This window comes from Heloderma suspectum, chromosome 1 (assembly GCF_057233095.1).
Source record: "Heloderma suspectum isolate Gila_16-S chromosome 1, 16-S_ref, whole genome shotgun sequence".
NCBI classification, from domain to species: Eukaryota; Metazoa; Chordata; class Lepidosauria; order Squamata; family Helodermatidae; genus Heloderma; species Heloderma suspectum.
The window spans coordinates 47874180-47897503 of NC_139458.1; the positions used below are offsets into that span (position 1 = coordinate 47874180).

At 47.3% G+C, this 23324-nt stretch overlaps 1 protein-coding gene across 1 annotated transcript in view; it reads left to right on the top strand.

Annotated features, from left to right (window-relative positions):
• Positions 1-473: 473 nt before the first annotated feature.
• The window catches only part of IRF2BPL (interferon regulatory factor 2 binding protein like), a 62529-nt gene continuing 39678 nt past the window's right edge, over positions 474-23324 (top strand). The window contains exon 1 of the mRNA XM_084841773.1: positions 474-2869. Coding sequence (XP_084697899.1) covers positions 560-2719 — 2160 coding nt within the window. The 5' untranslated portion in view covers positions 474-559 and the 3' untranslated portion in view covers positions 2720-2869. The remainder of the gene's footprint in view (positions 2870-23324) is intronic.

The window sequence follows — 23324 nt, forward strand, 5'->3', positions numbered from 1 at the left end:
GCCGCCGGACGGGTGCCTCCCCCGACCCCCCCCCGCGACGCTGCTGGGGAAGCGGCCACGCTTGGGTCAGCGGCGGAGCAGCAGGTAGCGGACCGCCCCCTCTCCCGCGCCCGCCCCTCCGCGCCTTCTCCTTCGCGACGTCTCGCCCCCTCCCGCCTCCAAGCCCACGAAAGAGGCGGCGCAGGACCAGCCGCGGCTCCGAGACGCCGAAGCAGGAGCCCCGGGAAGCGGCGGATGCAGCGGCTGGAGGGGGGACCCGACCTCCCCCCTCCGCCCCTCGCGTGAGGAGACTCGGAAGCGCTTCCCGCCCGGCCAGGTAGGAGGCAGGGAGGACAGGGGGCAGGCGAGGAAGAGCCCGCGCCCTGCCCTGCCCTCCCCTCCCCCTCCCCCCGCCCAGCCGCGGCGAAGAGCGGGAAAGCAGGCGGCGGCGCGCCCCCCCGCGCCGCGCAGGGTGGCCGGAGCAGGCGGCGGCTGAGGCAGAGCGCGCCCGCGAGGCAGAGCGAAGCGGCGGCGGCGGCGGCCCCTTCCTCGCCCTCCTCCTCCTCCCGCAGCAGCAGCCATGTCGGCGGCACAGGTGTCGTCCTCGCGGCGGCAGTCGTGCTACCTGTGCGACCTGCCGCGCATGCCGTGGGCCATGATTTGGGACTTCAGCGAGCCCGTGTGCCGGGGCTGCGTCAACTACGAGGGCGCCGACCGCATCGAGTTCGTCATCGAGACCGCCCGGCAGCTCAAGCGGGCGCACGGCTGCTTCCAGGACGGCCGCTCGCCCGGGCCGCCGCCGCCCGTGGGCGTCAAAGCCGTGGGGCTCTCGGCCAAAGAGGCGGCGGCGGCGGCAGCGGCGGCGGCGGCGGCCGTGCAGCAGCAGCAGCAGCAGCAGCAGCAGCAGCAGCTCAACCATGTGGACGCGGCCGCCTCGAAAGCGCCGTCGGGCCTGGAGCGCTACGGGCTGAGCGAGCCGCGCAGCCGCTTCGAGTACCCCCCGCCTCCAGGCAGCCTGAGCGGGGGCCACGCGGGCCGCCTGCCCAACGGCCTGGGTGGCCCCAACGGCTTCCCCAAAGCCCCCGACGACGGGCCGCCCGAGCTGAACCGCCAGAGCCCCAACTCGTCGTCGTCGTCGGCCCCCCGGCGAGGCGCGCACGGCGGGCTGGTGAGCGGCCTCGCTCCCGGCGGCGGCGGGGCCCAGCTCAACGTGCCGCCCAACCTGCTGCCGCAGACGCTGCTCAACGGGCCCGCCGCGGCCGGCGTGGCGCTGCCTCCCCCGCGGGGCCCGCCTGCCTCGTCGTCGTCGTCGTCAACGTCTTCCTCGGGCGACCCGTGCGGGAAGCGGCCCGGCTCGGTGTCGAGCAGCGGCGACCAGGAGCGCGAGCTGAAGGAGAAGCAGCGCAACGCGGAGGCGCTGGCCGAGCTGAGCGAGAGCGTCCGCAACCGCGCCGACGACTGGGCCAGCAAGCCCAAGCTGGTGCGCGAGACGCTGCTGACGCTGGCCGGCTGCACGCCCTACGAGGTGCGCTTCAAGAAGGACCACGCGCTGCTGGGCCGCGTGTTCGCCTTCGACGCCGTCTCCAAGCCCGGGCTGGACTACGAGCTGAAGCTCTTCATCGAGTACCCCAGCGGCTCCGGCACGGTCTTCTCGAGCGCCTCCGGCGTGGCCAAGCAGATGTACCAGGACTGCATGAAGGACTTCGGCCGCGGCCTGTCGTCGGGCTTCAAGTACCTCGAGTACGAGAAGAAGCACGGCTCGGGCGACTGGCGCCTGCTGGGCGACCTGCTGCCCGAGTCGGTGCGCTTCTTCAAGGAGATGGTGGGCGCGGACATGCTGCCGCAGCCCTACCTCGACGCCTCCTGCCCGATGCTGCCCACCACCCAGGTCAGCCTGCCCAGGGTGCCCACCTCCTCCGCCGGCGGGGCCGCGGGCGGGCCGGCCTCCAGCCGCGGGCCCGGCGGCGGCGGCGGCGGGGGAGGCGGCGGCCTGCGCAAGAGGAAGGCCTCCCCGGAGCCGTCGGACTCGGCGTCGGAAGGCAGCCTCAAGCTGAGCGACGAGCAGCAGCGGCAGCAGTGGATGGCCAGCCAGAGCGAGGCGCTCAAGCTCACCATGTCGGCGGGGGGCTTCGGCGGGGTGCCGCCGCCGCCGCCGCCGCTGGGGCCTCACTCCAACCGGACCACCCCGCCGGAGTCGGCCCCGCAGAACGGCCAGTCGCCCATGGCGGCGCTCATGTCGGTGGCCGACACGCTGGGCAATGCCCACTCGCCCAAGGACGGCAGCTCGGTCCACTCGACCACGTCGACGCGGAGGAACAGCAGCAGTCCCGTGTCGCCCGCCTCGGTGCCCGGCCAGCGCCGCCTGGCTTCCCGCAATGGGGACATGAACCTGCAGGTGCCCCCCCCACCCCCCAACGCCCACCCCGGCATGGACCAAGTGCACCCCCAAAACATTCCAGACTCGCCCATGGCCAATAGCGGACCCCTTTGCTGCACCATTTGCCACGAACGCTTGGAAGACACCCACTTTGTGCAATGCCCCTCGGTGCCCAGCCACAAGTTCTGCTTCCCTTGTTCTCGGGAGAGCATCAAGGCTCAGGGGGCGACGGGCGAAGTCTATTGCCCCAGTGGCGAGAAATGCCCCCTCGTCGGTTCCAACGTGCCTTGGGCATTTATGCAGGGCGAGATTGCGACCATTTTAGCTGGGGATGTGAAAGTGAAAAAGGAGAGAGACCCTTGAAAACAAAACAGCAAATCCAACCCCCTTCAGCCGCCTGAAGTTGTAGAATTGTGAATATTGGAAACAAAACACACGGGACACTACTGCGAAAAGTTTAGTCTTATGTATAGACCTTATTTTCGTCGTATGTTTCTATATTTTGAAACAAAGGTATGTACCCTTCTTCATTTGAAGGATAGAGCTGTTCTTTTTGTTCTTTTTGTTTTTGTTAAAACAGAATATAATATTGTTTGGTTACCACATAATACCTGTTTCTCATTTCTTTGGCAGTGTGTTGGCTAGGTACACAGTTAAATAGCCCTTAGCGATTACCTGCTGCTGGTGTGTATTTTTGTAAATGTATGCACTTCTCTAAAAGAAAAAAAAAAAACTAAAAAAACCCCCCACAATAAACAAACCCCTTTTCTTTTTGCCAAGGCCAGTGTTGATGCCTAAATAATTAAAAATGCTACAAAAATGGTGACAGCTTACCTTTTACAAGCCCAGAGTGTTAGTCCTTCACTTTTTCTTTTTCTTGTTTGCTTTTTATTTCTTTTTGTTCCTTTGCAAATGGTGGGGGTGATATAGGGGTGCTTTTTTGTTGCAACTTTGTAAAAAAGTGTTTCAGTTTGTTTCTATTGATCTGAACATTTTTTAATCTTCATGTGTTTTTTGTTTTTGCTTTATTGATGCACGGAAGCTTTTGAACACTAGAGCAAAATTGCTGTACATGGAAAACATGCTCTGTTTGTCCTTTATACATTTCTGTAGTTAACAGAACACTGTAATGTGCCTTGGAGCTTAGTAAATTGTAATAAATTCAATTGATATTAATAGTTCCCGAGTAAGTGTTTCTTTGCCCAGTGCTTGGACAACAGAGAGGACAAAATATATTGCCCCCTTTGAATGCCTCACTATTCTACCACAAATCTGCATCTTCTTCTAACTGTGCCATTTGTACACACACAACCAGAGAATATGCATAGTGATGCTATTTAACTGATTTAGATATGGGCATTATACTTGCTTACATTTCACGTTTTAATATTGCAGAAACAGTTGCTGACTAAGCATTTTTCTATTCACTGTTCCTGCCTTTCATTTCCCCCTAGAGCTTCCATGCTGCAAGGATTTTGTTATACAAGAGGCATCTTTTTGTGAGGAATGTAACAGAGAGAATTAAATCCTAACAGTACAATCCTGTGCTTGTTTACTCAGAAATAAGTTCCAAGTAAGTGTTGCGAGGATTGCAGCTGCGCAGCTTACTTGGAGGTAAGCCCCATTTCACTTAGTGGGATTTCTGAGTAGACGTGTAGGTTTGTACAGCAAGTCGGTTTCAAGCCTTTTTCATTCCAAAAAATAAATGCAATGGAGTGTCTACTAATGTAATTAAAACTAATCTTGTGCACAGGAGCCTGGGAGTAAAACAGTTTAGTCAGACTTAAATCTGAATAACACATGCATAGCATTAGGCTATTCAAGGGGTGGTGGGAAAGGCATCCATTGAATCTTGGCACTGGAATACACACTGAACTTCCTGCAGGAATTTTCTGACATGTCAAATTAATGCAGCATGTATTTTAGCTGCATATAACTTGACTGCTTGAAAATAAGGTTTATTTGGATAAGAAATATCTATATTGGTAAGCAATGATGAATGTGAATTGTTGCTTCTTCCCCCGCCCCAAATGGAGAGCAGTTATTAGCTGCAGTAAATTGAACTGCATTCTTCCTGGCAACGGGCAAACGCAATTACTCTTTTTATTAAGTTTGTAAAAGTGACATTTGCATTTTCATGAGATCTGGGGAGGGAGTGGAGTGCCTGTTTAGGTGACCAGACCTACCGGCAAAGTAAACATACAGGCCCCTCTGACTGGCTGGAAAATGCAAACAAACCTAGCCTGAACTTTGTCTTCTTTAGTGAGGCAAACTAGAGGAAAGGGAGACAACAATCCTCACATTGTTGACGGTTCAATGTTTTTGCAGCATGAATGAAGAGGTGGCCCCATCCATTGTGCCATAGGTTACCAGCAGCCAGTAGCATTTACACTTTTGGCCCATTGAAAAACAGATGTGAAGAGGCATTTTAAAACAGCCCTCTTGGCCTTTGGGTTTGTATTTGGTTACTGCTAGTACTACAGTTTTGGTTTCTATTCCTGTCAGTTGTGATAAATGAAGCGCTGCAGTTTAGGGCTTTACTGTGTACCTGGATTTTCAGAGCTGTCCTGCTTTGTGGTGTCTTTTTTCTGTGCCTGTTTGAGATTCATCCTTGGATGCCATTATGTTATCTTTTAAAATGAATATCTTTTATATATTTACATCTTCTGCAAAGGATGATATTGATGCTTATGAATCTCATAACCCACTGAATTCCTTCCAGATTGGAATAAATGTACAAAATAAGATTCTTAAGTTTTGTTTTGTTTTTAATAGAAGGCTTTTAAAAATGTGCATCAACACATGATAATTTATAAGGATTAAACTCTGTTTCAATAACCAATAGGCAATGAATACTTAAGGCTGCAATCCTAAACACACTTAGGGAATAAATCCCACTGGATGCATGTGACTCCTGAATAAAATATGTGTAAGACTGCACTGAAGATTTTAAAAATTGAAAAGTAATTATAGAAATACTGTGATTGGTCATCAGTATGTCACTAGAAATATAGCAAGTATTTGCCTTTTTCTTCTTCTTCTTCTGGTGGATTTATGTAATTTAAGGGTGTTGTAGCCAAATATTCCCCAGAGACATTTATTTAATTTGCAGGCCCCCTTTAAAGCATTTTCCAAGCTAGTTTGAACTCCCACCCCCCACCCCATCTTATTTCTGTTGACAAGGAGACTGTCAAGAGACAGTGGGCATGTATGGAAAAAAAGCTTGCAGTGAATTGTAATACTGTAGTTAATTAAAGTTAACCATAGCTAGAGGGCATTTATTGTATGGAGGTTTTCTGTAGCCATGTGACCTTTCCTTTTACCTGACCCATTAAGCAGCTAGTCTGGGCATATGAACCAGCTGTCTTTGATTGCAATGCAGAGGCTGTTAAAAAGATCTACAGCTGACAAGCCAGAATCTTGGGGGGGGGGTAACAGGGGTGTCAGTTACAGGGATTCCATTATTTTCTCTGAAGTTTTAAAGCCCTCCCCCCATTATATCTGCCATGGGGGGGGGAATGCCAACTATTTTAAATTGAAGCCTGTTAAGAGTAGATTATTCCTTGCTATGTCCTTAAGCAGGTTGGGATTTTTCAGAAACAAGGTAGAACATGCATGTCAGAGACATTAAAAATATGTGGCAGAAATTCCTTAGCCGAGGAGTCGCCGAACTACACGCGCGCGCGCACACACAGATCTGCAGTAAAGAGGGATGGGCTAGTGTGTGTGTGTTTTGTAGATCAGGAGGTGTGGTCTCAGTGATTCTTCTAGCTAAAGCGGAATGTGAAACAAAGCCATGTTCTACTTGAAAATGTGGCTCGAATGCTGCTCAAATCTTGTAAACATTGCTAGCTGTGCCTGTTCTGAAATTTCCCCCTTTGAACTTCAGAGCCTTGGCTGTTACCATACCATAAAGCAGCCTTCCCCAATCTGGTGCCCTTCCAGTTGTTTTGGACTATAGCTCCTATTATCCCCAGCTAGCATAGCTGGGGATGATGAGGCTGTAGTTCAAAACATCTGGAGGGGTACTGGGTTGGGGGAGGCTCTCATAGACCAGCTTTCTTCTCCTGTAAGCAGCCCTTCCTTTGTTTTTTCAAGGCAGGTGCATTGTTTCCTGAGATCCACGATTATAACTGCATGTGCAGTAGTTGATTAGCAAGTCTCCTCTCCTGTTTGGGGGGGCATTTTCTTTTTGCTGCTATGCTCACTCTCATCCCTCTGCCCTCCATTCATAACAGGGCTGCTTGTATTGTATACTGGGGAGCCTCTCTCTCCCTGCCAAAGTGACACATCCTGTTGATTTGCATTAGAAGACTGGAGTGTCACTGTTATGCTGACTCCTACAAACTTAGTCTTGAAAGCAGCACAGCTTCCCCCTTGGCATCAAGCCATTATTCTCCATTTACAGCATGCCACTTCTATCAAAGTACATATTGCCTTATATCAATTACAGTTCCAAGAGTAGAAGGCCCGTGATTACCCCTTGGGATCTACCAAATAAAACCTACACTGGGCTGGAGTTGGGTAGAATAGCACTGCAGTCAAGAGGCGGTGAAGGTCAGCAGCACAGCTAATTTTAGACCATGGACCAAGCGGGGACCCCTTAAGACCATTTAATTCAGTTGTGAAGCACACAACCAACATTTCTCTTTGCCCACCCTGCAACTTCCATCCCATGCTTTGCTTCTACATTCGTGATACATTAGAAAAAACCCTGATTTTTTTGAAAATGTACTCTGAGCATGTGCAGTTTTGCATTTTAAACTTGCGTAAATCATAGCACCATCAGGACTTCAGGAATAAAACGGAGTTTGCTTCTGCTGCCCTGATGCCCTCACCTGCTGCTCTCTGGTCATTTGAACTTTGGCCTCAAAGTCTAGCCCTAGCTGCAGCACTGGAATAGTTATTCTGTGTGTGTGTGTGTGGGGGGGAGGTGAGAGCCTATCCGAAAACATCTAGTCTCCATGAAATGCTCTTGTATAATTCGACAGCTAAGATTAGAAGTCAAGAACACGTGGGGAGAAACATCTGTTTGTAGTCTAAGATGAAAACAGTTCCAGGCCAAAAGCGTTTCCATGGTGTGTGTGTGTTTAAAAAAAGGGGGGTGGGGTGATTACGTGTGCTTGTAGCGAGGCAGCCTGGTTCAAGGCTAGTCTTATCGGATGTGATGGGTTGCCCTCCTCGCCTCCACGTGTGTGACGCGGCAGTGTTATGGCGCAAGTTGGAACTCACCCTCCCAAACCTCAACGCCCTCTTCTGTTTGGCCCCGTTAGCCGAAGCAGACACGCACGATGGTATCGGAAGTGCCTGAATACTCTAGCTGGACTCCTCCCGCTCCCAGCCGAAGGGGAAGAATATGAACAAAAAGCAGCTGGGGGATGGGGGGATGGGGTTCGAAAACAGCCGCTAGGTTGTTCGGGGGCATATAATCAGACAGGATAAAGCGTTTTCCGGTCCGGGGGGAGCGGTGGTGCTGGTTACGCTCTTGCACAATTTGGGTCCTTCTAGCTCTTGGCAGCGCGCATGCCCTTGACCGGCTTCGCTGAGTGGGCGCTGCTGCATCTTCGCTGCTGATCTGTATGCCCCCGGCGACCTTCGGGGAGGAAGCCTAGGGAGGTGGTGGGCTCTCCCCCACTGGAGGCCTTCAAGACGAGGCTGGACAGCCATCTGTCAGGGATGCTTGACTTGCATTCCTGCATTGAGCGGGGGGTTGGACTCGATGGCCTTGTGGGCCCCTTCCAGCCCTATGATTCTATGAAGCTGGCCTCGCCTCAGACGTCTTTCGCGTTCAGCCCCTGCAGCCGCGTTGCGCACCCTCCCCTCTTCTCCCTCGTGTTCGTTCCCCAAACAAACCTCTTCCTGGCCCTCCATTTTGGGAGAGCGCGTTTGCTGGAATTTTTTTTTTTTTAAGTCCTTTGAGGTGCTCCGGATGGGTTTTCTTTACTTATGGATTCCTTCTGTCTCTGTCGCTCTCTCTCTTTTTTCCACCCTCCCTCCCAGAGCCGGGATGATTATCCTCAGATGCCCCCCCCCGCCCCCCTATGCCTAGAACTGCTGAGGTGGGTTTGTTTTCAGGCCAAAGGGAAAGGGAGTTTTCCTTGCTTTGTTTTAACTCTGCTGTGAGTAAGCAGGAAAAAAAAGTGGGGGGGAGGAGGCTCCCGCAGGAAACCTACCCCGGCGGCGGCGTTCGCAGCGAGCTCTGCCTTTAGCCGCTTTGCACAGCCGACCCCCGGGAGAGGCGACCCCGGAACGCCGCGGCCAGCGAGCGCAGATGGAATTAACTGCGCTCGACTGGGCCCCGGGCTAGACAGTCACGTGACTCACTGCCGCGGTGCCCCCCCAGAAGGGCTTGGAATGGGGACGCGCCTGCGCAGTTTCACGGAGCCCAGTAGAATTCCCCGCTGTCACCCTCTTCCCCGCAGGCTGCCGCTGTCGGTGAGAGGCCGCGGTGGCGGCTACGGTTCCGCCATTGTTCCTTCCAGTCAGTGGATTAGCCGAGGCTGAACTCCTTCAGGACTGATATTGGGTGGGCCTGGAAGACTCTCTGTGGCATCCTTACCCCAACCTTGGCGCCGTCCAGATGTGCCGCACGACAGCCCCCATCAACCCCGGCCGACGGGTGGCTGGGGTTGATGGGGGTTGCAGTCCAACACATTTGCATGGCGCCGGGGGAGAGCCTGATTCCTGTGTGGGATTTATTTTTATATTTATTACAATTATTTCCTCATTTTGTTCTCTGTGTGTGTGTGTGGTTGAATTCAATCCGCTTGCCGTTCCAACTGGGTGAAGCGGGCATTGGCGGCGGCGGCGGCGGCTTCACCTTGTATAAACCCCTCCACGCGCAGGGCACCAGCTCCCGCGGACACCGCCACGCTCTCTCCGCCGCAGCCAGACCCGGGGCGGGACGAGCAGGAACGTGCGCCGGGGTGCGTGCGCGTGCGCGTGGGGCTGGCCGGCTGAAGGAGCAGCCGCGGTGCAGTGTGGGAGTTTGTTCGGTCGCTCGCTCATCGCGGCCGGGCCTGTAGCGGCGCATTGTCGAAGCGGGGTGTGTTGTTCTGCCTCTTGCCAAGACTTCATGCTTATGGCACAGATCGGGGTGGGGGCGCGGAGGACAGGGAGCGCCACACGCTATGTTTGTGTACGCATGATAAAACAGATGTTTCACGCATATGCCTAAACACGCCACGCGACAAGCCTTCCTTTCTCAAGGTGTGCGTATGATTCGGATACATGAGGCGCCAAGCAAGGGGGCTCGGATTGATTGCCAGGCTTCCCCCCCCCCCCCCCCGGCGTGTAACACACACGGACTGTATGTTATTTGGAGTCCCAGACCTCACCCCGTGGCTGCATAATACTCGAAGGAAGGGTCACCGTGAAGCCACCCCCGACCCCCCACCCAGATATGGTTGTAGGGTAGGCCAAGGCTCCCTTGCACCAGAGAGCAGTTTTTGAGGTGCCCTGCAATCCTATGCATGTTTACTCAGAAGTATGTCCCAGTGTGTTCAATGAAGTCCCAGCGTGAGAAGGAAGTCCCAGTGTGTTCAATGAAGCTTACCTCCAGGTAGGTAGGTGTGAGTGGAATGGCAGCCTTAGAGCACGATGCAATGCATGTTTAGACAGAAAAAGGCCTACAACTTTGTAGGCCCTTATTTCCTGTCCAAACGTGCATAGGATTGTGCCATTAGTAGTTAAACCTCTTGTGGTCAAATTGAATAAATAGTTCAACGTTGTAGGGGTTGATGACTCCTGTGTGTGGGGGAGGGGGGGTGAGCATCCAGGCATTTGAAACCTCCCCTCTCCTGCCTGGGTTTGCCCTATTTTGTGCCCCCGAAGAGGGAGACGCATCATATAGAAAATATTCCAATCTAGTATTGGGGGCGGGGAGAGAAATCTGTTTGTAGCCTAATCATCTGATGCTTCTCAGTGAAAGCTGACTGCTGATCTTCTGCCTACGGAACTTCACTGTAGTGGATAGTTCCTTATCACGTAACAGGAGAACAGTGGTCATATTTCCACTTTTAAAACAGTTGCCTGCCTCACCCAAAGAAAAGAATGACCAGAATCACTGTTGTTGTTGCTGCTGCTGCTGCTGTTATTCCTATTCCTAATAACATATAAATGCGGTACAGTTATTAAAAGATATGGGCCCATAACCAGGGGCGGGCTGGGGGCAGGGCTGGCCTCCTCTAAATTTCCTCTGTCCCCCTAATTTTATTTACAAATAATAAAAAAAAAGTTTACAATTTTGTCTTTAAAAGGCCTGCAAGCCAGATGAATTGCCCCCTCCCTTTTGGTTCCCCTCCACCTGAATTTTCAGGCTGGCTAAGGGCCTGAAAAGATAGGACAGCCCCTGCCCACAGGCTCTCAGTCTAACTGACATAATACAAAAGTAAAAAGCAGTGGGGAGGGAAGAGGAAATTGAGCATTGGAGCTTCTGCTCCTTCAATAGCCAAAAGATGGGGGCTGGCTGGTCTTCCCCTTGCTGTGATGTTCTTCCTGGGAGGTGGGGAAGAAAGCTCCCAGGGCAATGCGCAGCTGCAGCAGAGTGTTCTTTCTGGCAGAGAGGGTGTGGGGAAGCAAGCTCATTGTTAGGAAAGCAGGAAGCTGCCTTATGCTGCATCAGATCATTGGTCCATCCAGCCCTGTATTTTCCTCACTGATGGGCGGCAGCATCTCTCCAGAGTTTCAGGCAGGAAGTTTTCCAGCCCTACCTGGAGATGCCAGAGACTGAACTTGGAACCTTCTGCACACAAAGCAAGTGCTCTGCCACAGTGCAATAGTCTCTCCCCTAGTTGGACTGTTGGATTTACAGGGCAGAGAAATGACTGCCTCTGGACCTATGCGTATGAAAGATGGGGAAGGGAGGGTGGCATAGGTCATACAGGCAAGGGAAGTGTGCACCACCCACCCCACATTAGCATAGGCACCTTTCAGGCTTTATTCAGCTGGGTCAGGGATAAGTAAATTAACCTGATTTTTAAATTTTATTTATTTATTTATTATATTTATATCCCACCTTTCTTCCATCATGGAACACAAGGTGGCTACATGTGGTTCCCAGGTGGTCGCTCCTCCAGGCACTGACCAGACCCAGACCTGCTTCGCTTCAGCCAGGTGGCTGCCTCATGTGCCTTCAGACCATGCCCTGGGATGTAATTCTTGTGCAGCTATCATCCGAGAACATGAACCATAGCACTAGGCCCTATGCTAATATAGCATCTCCTCCCTACTACAACTAGTTCCCAAGTTTGTATCATGCCACACAGAATCATAGAATAGTAGGGTTGGAAGGGGTCTATAAGACCACTGAGTCCAACCCCCTGCTTAATGCAGGAATATAAGTCAAAGCATCCCTGACAGGTGGCTGTACAGCCTCATCTTGAATGCCTCCAGTATGGGAGAGCCCACTACCTCCCTCGGTAATTGGTTCCCTTATCGTATTGCTCTAACAGTCAGGAAGTTTCTCCTGATGTTCAGCCAGAATCTGGCTTCCTTAACTTGAGCCCATTATTCCATGTCCTGCACTCTGGGATGATCGAGAAGAGATCCTGGCCTTCCTCTCTGTGACAACCTTTCAAGTACTTGAAGAGCGCTATCATATCTCCCCTCAGTCTTCTCTCCTCAAGGCTAAAAATGCCCAGTTCTTTCAGTCTCTCCTTATAGGGCTTTGTTTCTAGTCCCCCGATCATCTTCGTTACCCTCCTCTGAACCCTCTCCAGCTTGTCTGCATCCTTCTTAAAGTGTGGTGCCCAGAACTGGACACAGTACTGCAGATGAGGCCTACCTAGTACTGGGTAGAGGGGAACTTGTACGTCACGTAATTTGGAAGCTACACTTCTGTTAATGCAGCTGAAAATAGCATTTGCCTTTTTTTGCAGCCACATCACATTCAGCTTGTGATCTACAACAATTCCAAGATCCTTCTCGCTTGTGGTACTGTTGAGCCAAGTATCCCCCATCTTGTAACTGTGCATTTGGTTTCTTTTTCCTAGGTGCAGAACTTGGCATTTATCCCTATTAAATTTCATTCTGTTGTTTTCTGCCCAGCACTCAGTCTATCAAGATCACTTTGAATTTTGTTTGTTTGTTTTGTTTGTTACTTTTATATCCCGCCTTTTTTCCTCCTTAAGGAACCCAAGGTGGCAGAATTTTGTTTTTGTCTTCCAGGGTATTAGCTATCCTGCCCAATTTTGTGTCAGATTTGATCAGCATTCCCTGCACCTCCTCCTCCAAGTCATTCATAAAAATGTTGAAGAGCACTGGGCCCAGGACTGAGCCCTGCGGTACCCCACTCGTTACCTCTCCCCAGTTTGAGAAGGTCTCATTGATAAGCACCCTTTGAGTCCGATTCTGTAGCCAACTGTGGATCCACCGGATCGTTGTTTCATCTAGCCCACTTTGAGCTAGTTTGTTAATCAGGATATCATGGGGCACTTTGTCGAAAGTTTTGCTGAAGTCGAGGTATAGTATGTCCACAGGATCCTTACATTCCACAAGGGAGGTTACCTGATCAAAAAATGAGATCAGATTAATTTGGCAGGATTTGTTCTTGACAAATCCATGTTGGCCTGGAGTTATCACTGCGTTGTTTTCAAGGTGTTTACAGCTTGATAATCTGCTCCAGAATTTTGCCAGGGATTGATGTCAGACTGACTGGTCTGTAGTTCCCAGGTTCCTCCTTTTTGCCCTTTTTGAAGATAGGGATAACATTAGCCCTCCTCCAGTCATCTGGCACTTCACCCGTCCTCCATGATTTCTCAAAGAGAATAGACAGCGGTTTTGAGAATTCTTCTGCCAGTTCCTTTATTACTCAAGGATGCAGTTCATCTGGCCTTGGAGATCTGAACACATTCAAAGTAATTCGGTATTCCTTTAACATATGCCTGTCAATCTCAAGCTGCAGTCCTGCCCCTTCAGCCTGTACTTCGCCTTTGCCAGGGGGGTCATAGACCCTCTTTTGGGAGAAGGCTGAGCTGAAGTAGGAATTGAGCACTTCTGCCTTTTCTTTGTCATCTGTTATCATTTTGCCATCCTTATTTAATAGCTGAACCACCATTTCTGTCCTCTGTCTTTTACTACGCACATATCTGAAGAAAGCCTTTTTGTTACTTTTAGCCTCCCTCGCTAACCTCAGCTTGTTCTCAGCTTTAGCCTTCCTGACGCCATCCCTGCAATTCTGTGCTACCTGCCTGTACTCTTCCTTTGTTACTTGGCCTTCCTTCCTATATGTGTCCTTTTTTTGTTTTCAGGTCATCTCTGAGCTTTTTGTGAGGCCACATTGGCTTCTTCTGTTGTCTTCCACCTTTTTTTCTTGTTGGAATTTGTTAGGATCCCCTGGAACTGGGGACAAGGGATGTGTTTCAGAGTATCAGTCCTGGAATAAAGCTCTGCATTCAAGTCCAAAGATATATGCCTCTTTGAAATTAGTGGAATTTAATTTTAAGTAAATGTGCTTTGGATCGCAGCCCAAGTTACTAACCACAGTGAAGAGCCTGGATTGTGCTTTAAGATCTCTTAACATGTTACAAAATTTCTACATGGAAGGCAACCCATGTGACTGCTGTACATTATTTCCTAGACAGTGTGCCCTCTGTCTAGGGGTTTGCAACACACGCAGAAGCCACTGTCATTCAGTGTGTATATTTGAACATGTTCAGACTTGCACACAGCTGGGTTTGGGCTGTTGTGTTGGGGAGAAAAAGTGAATGAAAACTGCTGGATTCAAGAGACTTTTCATTCTGTCCCTGATTTTTAAAATATTCTCTTGTTTACTACTGAGCTCCCCAGGACCAGCTCTTCCTTTTCATTTCCATTAAAAAAAAAAAAAAGTCTAGGTAAATATGTCAAGACATTGGAAAAAGGTCAAAGTAATGTAAATGTATGGAAGTAAACACACATCCTTTACAACATTCCAGCCAGGAATAAGTCAAAACATTTGCCTTCAGCATTTTCATGATTTATTCAATACTGATAATGTGCTGTCTGCTATGCATACAAAGAATGCAGCTGCTTTCTTGAAGAATTTAACACTTTGAATGGTAAGAGTCCAGTGACTCACTTAGGCTACTCAGGAGCAAGTTATGTTAGCACAACCTGACCCACCTTTTATTTGGTAGCAATGTTTTATAATGGGATTCAAGTGGACAGGCAGCTTAGCAAGATCAATAAGGATGCAGTTGCATCAGCATGGGCCACTCTAGAGCACTGTGCTGCCAGGAAGGCTTTCTTGAAATGCCAGCTAAAAACTAGGTAAGGCTGTCACTTCCCATGCCCTTGCTTTCTTTTCCCTCCATCCATTGATGGACCTTGAAGGAGCAACACTTTGTATTTCCCAAATCGTCACCACGTTTTATGGTTGCATTTAAAAAATAAAAAAAATAGCAAATCACGCATGTTTTACAGGCTAGGGCTTGAAACCACTTTATAGTGGAAGACACCATCATTTTGAAAGACTCCACCCTGTGTCTCCATGTGTAGTTCATAGTTATGACTGGACACGTCCAGGGTGCAGGTGTAGAAGTCTAGATTCTGTGTAGTGCTGCACACCAATAAACGCTCCATGCATCAGGTCCAGATAATCCAGGGCAAGTATGGTGCCCCCTGTAAAAGGAGTTCCTGTTTCTGTCCTGGTTTTGATAGTGACACCCCCTTTGGCCGACTTGCATAACCTTTGCCTTTCATTTGTCTCCAGTTGTGAATGGGAATATCTCTAATTTCCCTGCAAGGTTGGGAGGCTTAGCTATATATGAAATACATTGCACCATTGACCACTAAGAGCCTTATGATTGTTTTGAATGTCACTTCCAGGAGGAAAGGAATATATGCTAGGTGCGGACAAAAGCCTCATGATCTTATGTCAATGATGGCTAACTTCTTTAGCTTGTGGGGTGGGGTAACGGATCCTTTAGGACTAAGTTACCCAGGGACCAGACCCCTATCCAGTAATGATCTCTTCCTAGGGAGTGTCTCCCTCCCTAGTTTGAAGGAGCTGGCAGCCCACCCCTTGCAATAGAAGAGGATGGCGTAAATAAAGGAAGCCTCTGAGACATCAGGACTGAGCAGGGCTCCTGCTGGTTTGTGTGGTAGGAATATGGTCCTAAAATTCTTCCAGAGTTTATTTCCATCAGGGAATATTTTTCCTCTCAAGGTATGCATTACTTGGTATAAACCTGTGTGACTGTGCATGTGTGAGCGCATGTGTGTTTGCATTTGGCCAGAGCTCAAAGTAGGTGGAACCAGAGCCCAAAGAAAGTGGAGTCACAGATCTGACTTTTACCTTTGTTCAGTACTCAAGGGGGTGGGGAGACATTTGCATCCAGGCGCTTTCATTCCCCAACTTGTCCAAGGTTCTTTCCATCGGCTTTGTAGTTGGAGGACAACAGCAGGAAGGAGTACATAATATCAAATAACCTGGTGCAGGGCTGGTGTTATCTGGGGTTAACAGCCCTGTAACTTCTGATTCGTTTACAAACCCAAAGTGTGGATTAGAGGCTGAACTGAAAGAGAGGGAAAGATCCTCAGTAAAACAAGACGATCTTGAATTTAAAACCCCTTTTCTTCCTGGATAAGGGATGTAATGATGTTATTATATTATCTCTGGTGAGGAGCGGTGGGTGTGCAGTTTCCTGTAAGTCCATGTGGATGGAGGCCATTGTCTCAGGATACTTCAAGAACATATCTATCTATATTGAAATCTGCACAGACTTGTTGCTATGTTTTGTTTTGTTTTGTTTTGAATACATAAATTAAACAGCTGGATGTGGGAAGGGAGGACTGCTGTCTGGAAAGGTCAAGCAAAAATATATAATTCTTTGGGGACACATGTCAAGGAGATGTGGATATCCTCAAACTGGAATAGTGTGGTCATATGGCAGAGGCAAAGGCAATGAATATGAGAAGCGGGGAGGGGAAAGGGGAAGGGAAAAACAGCACATGTAATCAATATATTACATTATATTGACAAGAAGACAAAAAAATAAGGTATTATAAGCATAACAAAACTGGAGAAAATAAATATATAGATATTGTTGCATGGTGTTATGAATAAATATATGTAGAAAAAGAGGGGGATACTATTGGAGACAGATGGATTCACTCTTAGTGTATTTTAAGACCATCAATTTCCTAAGAGAGCAATCCTATGCATGTTTAGATAGAAAAAAAAGGCCTATAACTCCCAGCATGGCCCAGCCAGCTATGCTGTAGGCCTTTTTTCTGTCTAATCATATATAGGATTGTGCCTTAAATCAGTTATTCCTTTGACAATGGGTGGCCACTGGCCAGAGGTAAGCATGTCACAACATGGTAATACTTTTTAATTAAAAAAATTAAGTTTTTAGAATAATACTTAAAATCTGGTCAAATAAACATGTTAGTATTATTTTCAATGTATATATTTTATTAAAATGCAAGAACTACTTTAATGTACTTGCTCTGGACTAATCCCAGTCACTTCAAAGTGAAGTGGCCACGTTTGCTGATGACACCACATTATTTAGAGTGGTTAAAACAAAAAGGGATTGTGAGGATCTCCAAAAGGATCTCTCAAACTGAGAGAATGGGCACTAGAATGCTTAGGTGATCTAGAGATGGAAAATTAAATGAGGGAGGCATCCAAACAAGGAAGTGTTGTAATAATTTTGTTGTTCAGTCGTGTCCGACTCTTCGTGACCCCATGGACCATAGCACACCAGGCCTTCCTGTCCTCCGCTCTCTCCCGGAGTGTGCTCAAGTCCATATTCATTGCATCGGTGATGCTATCTAGCCATCTCATCCTTTGCTGTCCCCTTCACCTTTTGCCTTCAATCTTTCCCAGCATCAGGGTCTTTTCCAGGGAGTTTTCTCTTCACATTAGGTGGCTAAAGTATTTGAACTTCAGCTTCAGTATCTGTCCTTCCAATGAGCACTCAGGGTTCATTTCCTTTAGGATGGACTGATTTGACCTCCTTGCAGTCCAGGGCACTCGTAAGAGTCTTCTCCAGCACCACAGTTCGAAAGCATCGATTCTTCGGCACTCAGCCTTCCTTATAGTCCAGCTCTCACAGCCATACGTTGCCACTGGGAAAACCATAGCTTTGATTATACGAACCTTTGTCGGCAAGGTGATGTCTCTGTTTCTTACTATGCTGTCTAGGTTGGCCATAGCTTTCCTCCCAAGGAGCAAGCATCTTTTAATTTCATGGCTACAGTCACCGTCTGCGGTGATCTTGGAGCCCAAGAAAATAAAATCTGTCACTGCTTCCATTTCTTCCCCTTCTATATGCCAGGAAGTGATGGGGCCAGATGCCATGATCTTCGTTTTTTTAATGTTGAGTTTCAAACCAGCTTTTGCACTCTCCACTTTCACCCTCAACAAGAGGCTCTTTAGATCCTCTTCACTTTCTGCCATGAGGGTGGTATCGTCTGCGTATCTGAGGTTGTTGATAATTCTCCCGGCAAGCTTAATTCCGACCTCTGATTCATCCAACCCGGCATTTCTCATGATGTACTCTGCATATAAATTAAATAAGCAGGGCAACAATATACAACCTTGTCATACTCCTTTCCCAATTTTGAACCAGTCGGTTGTTCCATGTCCGGTTCTTACTGTTGCTTCTTGACCCTCGTACAGGTTTCTCAGGAGACAGGTAAGGTGGTCTGGTGCCCCCTTCTCTTTCAGAATTTGTCACAGTTTGTTGTAATCCACACAATCAAAGGCTTTAGCATAGTCAATGAAGCAGAAATAGATGTTTTTCGGGAATTCTCTTGTTTTATCCATGATCCAGCAAATGTTGGCGATTTGATCTCTAGTTCCTCTGCCTCTTCGAAACCCAGCTTGTACTTCCGGTATTTCTCAGTTCACATACTGCTGAAGCCTAGCTTGTAGGATTTTGAGCATCACCTTGCTGGCATGTGAAATGAGCGCAATTGTACAGTAGTTTGAACACTCTTTGGCATTGCCCTTCTTTGGAATTGGAATGTAAACTGAGCTTTTCCAGTCTTGTGGCCATTGTTGAGTGTTCCAAATGTGTTGGCATATTGAGTACAGCACTTTAATAGCATCATCTTTTAGGATCTTAAGTAGCTCAGCTGGAATACTGTCATCTCTGCCAGCTTTGTTGTTAGTAATGCTTCCTAAGGCCCACTTGACTTCACTCTCGAGGATGTCCGGCTCAAGTTCAGTGACCGCACTGAATGGCTATCAGGGACATTAAGATCTTTCCTGTATAGTTCTTCTGTGTATTCTTTCCTCCTCTTCTTAATCTCATCTGCTTCTGTTAGGTCCCTGCCTTCTTTGTCCTTTATCGTGCCCGTCTTTGCACAAAACGTTCCCTTGAGATCTCCAGTTTTCTTGAAGAGATCTCTAGTCTTTCCCATTCTGTTGTTTTCTTTGATTTCTTTGCATTGTTCATTTAAGAAGGCCTTCTTGTCTCTCCTTGCTATTCTGTGGAACTCTGCATTCATTTGGCTATATCTTCCCCTTTCTCCCTTGCTTTTCGCTTCCCTTCTTTCCTCAGCTACTTGTAAAGCCTCATCAGACAGCCACTTTGCTGTCTTGCATTTCTTTTTCTTTGGGATGGATTGAGTTGCTGCCTCCTGAACAATGTTACGGACCTCCATCCATAGTTCCTCAGACACTCTGTCTATCAGGTCTAATCCCTTAAATCTATTCCTCACCTCCACTGTATATTCATAAGGGATATGATTTAGGTCATACCTGAATGGTTTAGTGGTTTTCCCTACGTTCTTCAATTTAAGCTGAAATTTTGCAACAGGAAGCTCATGATCTGAGCCACAGTCAGCTCCAGGTCTTGTTTTGACTGACTGTATGGAGCTTCTCCATCTTTGGCTGCAAAGGACATAATCCATCTGATTTCGATATTGACCATCTGGTGATGTCCATGTGTAGAGTCGCCTCTTGTGCTGTTGGAAAAGAGTGTTTGCTATGATCAGCGTGTTCTCTTGTCAAAACTCTATTAGCTTTTGTCCTGCTTCATTTTGTACACCAAGGTCATGCTTGCCTGTTATCCCGGTGATATCTTGACTTCCTACTTTAGCATTCCAATCCCCTATGATGAAGAGGACATCTTTTTTTGGTGTTAGTTCTAGAAGGTGTTGTAGGTCTTCACAGAACCAATCAACCTCAGCTTCTTCAGCATCAGTGGTTGCGGCATAGACTTGAAATACTGTGATGTTGAATGGTTTGCCTTGGATTCGTACTGACATCATTCTATCGTTTTTGAGATTGTACCCCAGTACTGCTTTTCCCACCCTTTTGTTGACTATGAGTGCTACTCCATTTCTTCTCAGGGATTCTTGCCCACAGTAGTAGATATGATGGTCACCTGAATTAAATTCGCCCATGCTTGTCCATTTTAGTTCACTGATTCCCAAGATGTCAGTGTTCAGTCTTGCCATCTCATGTTTGACCACCTCCAGCTTACCTTGATTCATTGATCTTATATTCCAGGTTCCTAAACAATATTGTTCTTTACAGCATTGGACTTTCTTTTCACCACCAGACACATCCACAGCTGAGTGTCCTTTCGGCTTTGGCCCAGCCACTTCACTCTTTCTGGCGCTACTTGGAAATTCCCTCTGCTCTTCAACTTCAATTCCCCTTCATTGACTTGGTAAATGCATGTTCTAGTAATGACAAAGAAGTTAAATTTCTCAATGCCCTCAATGTCTGTGCCCTAGAACAGTTGGTCATGGAACCAACTAGAGGGGAGGTGACCCTGGATTTAATCCTAAATCATGCCACCCAGGACCTTGTCTGAGATACGAGTGTTGTTGAACCAACTGGAAACAGTGACAAAAGTTCTATTAGATTTAATATACTTTTAAGTGGAAAATTGCCAAGGAAGTCCAACCATCACATTTGACTTCAAAAGAGGAAACTTCTCCAAAATGAGAGAACTTGTAAAAAAAAATGTTGAAAGGGCTAGTCAAGAAGGTTAAATCTCTTCAAAATGCTTGGTGGTTACTCAAAACCACAATAGAAGCTCAGCTAGAAGGTATACCACAGGTTAGGAAAGATAGCACTAAGTCCAAGAGGTCGCCAGCATTGTTAATGAGCAGCATCAAGGAAGCTATTAGAGAAAAGAAGGCTTGCTTCAGAAAAAGGAAGTCTTGCCCAAATTAGGAAAACGAAATTAGGAAAACAAAGCATAGGAGATGCAAGCAGACAGTAAGAGCTGCAAAAAAGCACTTTGAGGAGCACTTTGTTATCACTAATAACATGAAGGCCAACAATAAATAATTCTTTAAATATATCAGAAGCAGGAAACCAGCTAGGGAGGCAGATTCACTGTTGGATGACAATGGAGTTAAAGGAGTCCTAAAAGAGGATAAGGAGATTGCAGAGAAGCTAAATGAATTCTTTTCATCTGTTTTCACTGTAGAAGATGTAGGACAGAGATGTAAGACAGATGTATGTGCCTGAATTTATGTTTTCTGGAAGGGAGTCTGAGGCAAATAGTAGTAACAAAAGATGAAGTTCTCGATCTTGCTGATGCATTGAAAGTTAATAAATCACTGGGCCCAGATGGTATCCATCCTACAATTCTTAAAGAACTCAAATGAGAAATTGCTGATCTTCTAACAAAAATATGTAACATATCACTAAGTTTAGCCTCTGTACCATAGGACAGGAGAATGGCCAATGTAATGCCAATTTTTAAGAAGGGATCCAGGCAGGATCCTGGAAATTACAGGCCAGTTAGCTTAACATCTGTTCCGGATGAATTGGTTGAAAGCATGATTAAAGATAAAATTGTCAGCATATATAAAGTAGGGCTGTGTACTGCCTCGGTCCAAATCCTGAAGTGAATAGGGGTAATTTAGACCACTTCGGTCTGAATCTGAAGTGGGTCCTGAGCTGTCTGAAGAGTTGGAGAGATCCAAAGCTCTTTGGTTTGCTTCAGATAATTGTGAAGTCCCGAAAGCCTGTCTGAGCAAATGTAACAACTTGCTAGAGAAGGGAGAGTTGGGAGTGTGGAACTGAGCCTTGGAAAGTGACATGTCTAGGTGCTAATAGGGCTGAACCTTTAACCTAGCAGTTTGTTTCCTTGCTTTGTATTGTTTGTTCTTTGGCACCCCGCCCTTCTCTATTATTATTCCTTCCTTTCCCATTTTTCAGCTCTCTATAGTCTTATAAAAAACCAAAGAATGCAATAACAACAACAACAACCCCTTTTCTGTTAGGCTTTAGTGTTATTTCCCTTCCCCTCACCCCTTAACTTGTAGGTAGTTTTTTCTTTCTGTATCTGTTTTTCTTTTGGTCTTGCGTGTGTGTGTGTGTGTGTGTGCGTGTGTGCGCATGCGTGTGCGCATGCGTGCTGTGTGAGTATGATACACATTATTGTGCACAAGCAAACAGTGTGTGGCCAAAGCAGTACACTAATACACAGTCCAATATATACTGTGGGGCAAAGCAGTACACAATACACATAATATGAAGTATCACTTTTGCTGATTTTCCAAGACACTTTGCCTGTTGCTTGTTTTCCCTTGTGTGCATCAAATGACCATAAGAAGAATATGATCATGCTATATGTATTTTTTTAATGTTTGTTTCATCTTACCCTTCCTGGTGAAAAGGGTTGCCAACATGATCAGGAGCTGGAACAACTCGATAAAGGCTTCAGTGTTTGGGCTATTTAATTTAGAAGAAAAGCAAATAATGGGTGGGGTGAGTGGGTTATAAAATTATATGGAGTAGAGAAAGTGCAGCAGTGCAATTAATAAATGAGCCTCATTGAGTTCAGTCAGTGTGACTTTTCCAGGTAATGTGTATTGCAATTTGCAGCCAAAGAGAAGTTTAACTTTTCTTTCTTTCCCTTAATGAGAGCCTCAGGTCAGTGGCAGATTCAGGAAAGTACTTTTGCACTTCAAAAAACCACCTACACCAAAGATTAAGGATAGTGGCCTCCTAATTGTCACCTTAAACACCTTCTGATTAGAATCTCTAATCTCCTGTGTGGCTGACAGTTTTTTACCTTTTGTTTTAGTTTCTGAGAAAAGGAAATTTTAGGTATGGCTAGCACAAAAACAACTGGGTCAAACTGTCTGATGTTTGGCAGGTTCAGTCATCTCCATTGGCCCTGCCAGGTCCCCAAATTTCATGTATTTATCATAAAAACTGAAAAAGTTATGGTCATTTCTGTTTTCCAATGCAAGTCAAAGAGAAAATGTAAAATCTGAATAATTCAGATATCCGAATCCAAATTGGATCAAGTCTGAATTGGTCTAAAGCAATTCAGGGCTGATTCAGAAGATCTGAATCGGCCTCCAAAGCAAATTAGGGTGGTGGTTTCTATGCACAGCCCTAATAGAAAGACAAGCCCTGCTGAAAAAGAATCAACGTGCTTCTGCAAAAGTAAGTCATGTCTCATGAAACTTTTTAGATTTCTTTGAGAGTGTCAAAAATATGTGGATAGGGGTAATTTGCTAGACATTGTTTATTTGGGCTTCCAAAAGGCTTTTGACAAAGTCTCTCACCAAAGACTCCTGAGCAAATTTAGCAGTTGTGGAATAAGAGGAGAAGTCCTCTTATGGATCAGAAACTGGTTAAAGAACAGAAAGCAGAGAGTAGGAATAAATGGTAACTTCTCCCAATGAAGGGATGTAAACAGTGGGGTTCCACAGGGATCTGTATTGGGACCAATGCTTTTCAACTTGGTCATAGATGATCTGGAATTAGGAGTGAGCAGTGAGGGGGCCAGGATTGCTGATGACACGAAATTATTTAGGATGGTTAACACAAAAAGGTATTGTGAAGAGTTCCAGAAGGATCTCTCCAAACTGGGAGAATGGCATCAAAATGGCAAATGTGGTTCAATGTAAGCAGGTGTAAAATAATGCAAATTGGGGCAAAAAATTCCCAAATTCACATATAAGCTGATGGGATTTGATCTAGTGATGACTGACCAGGAAAGAGATCTTGGGGTTGTGGTGGATAGCTCAATTAAAATGTCAACCCAGTGTG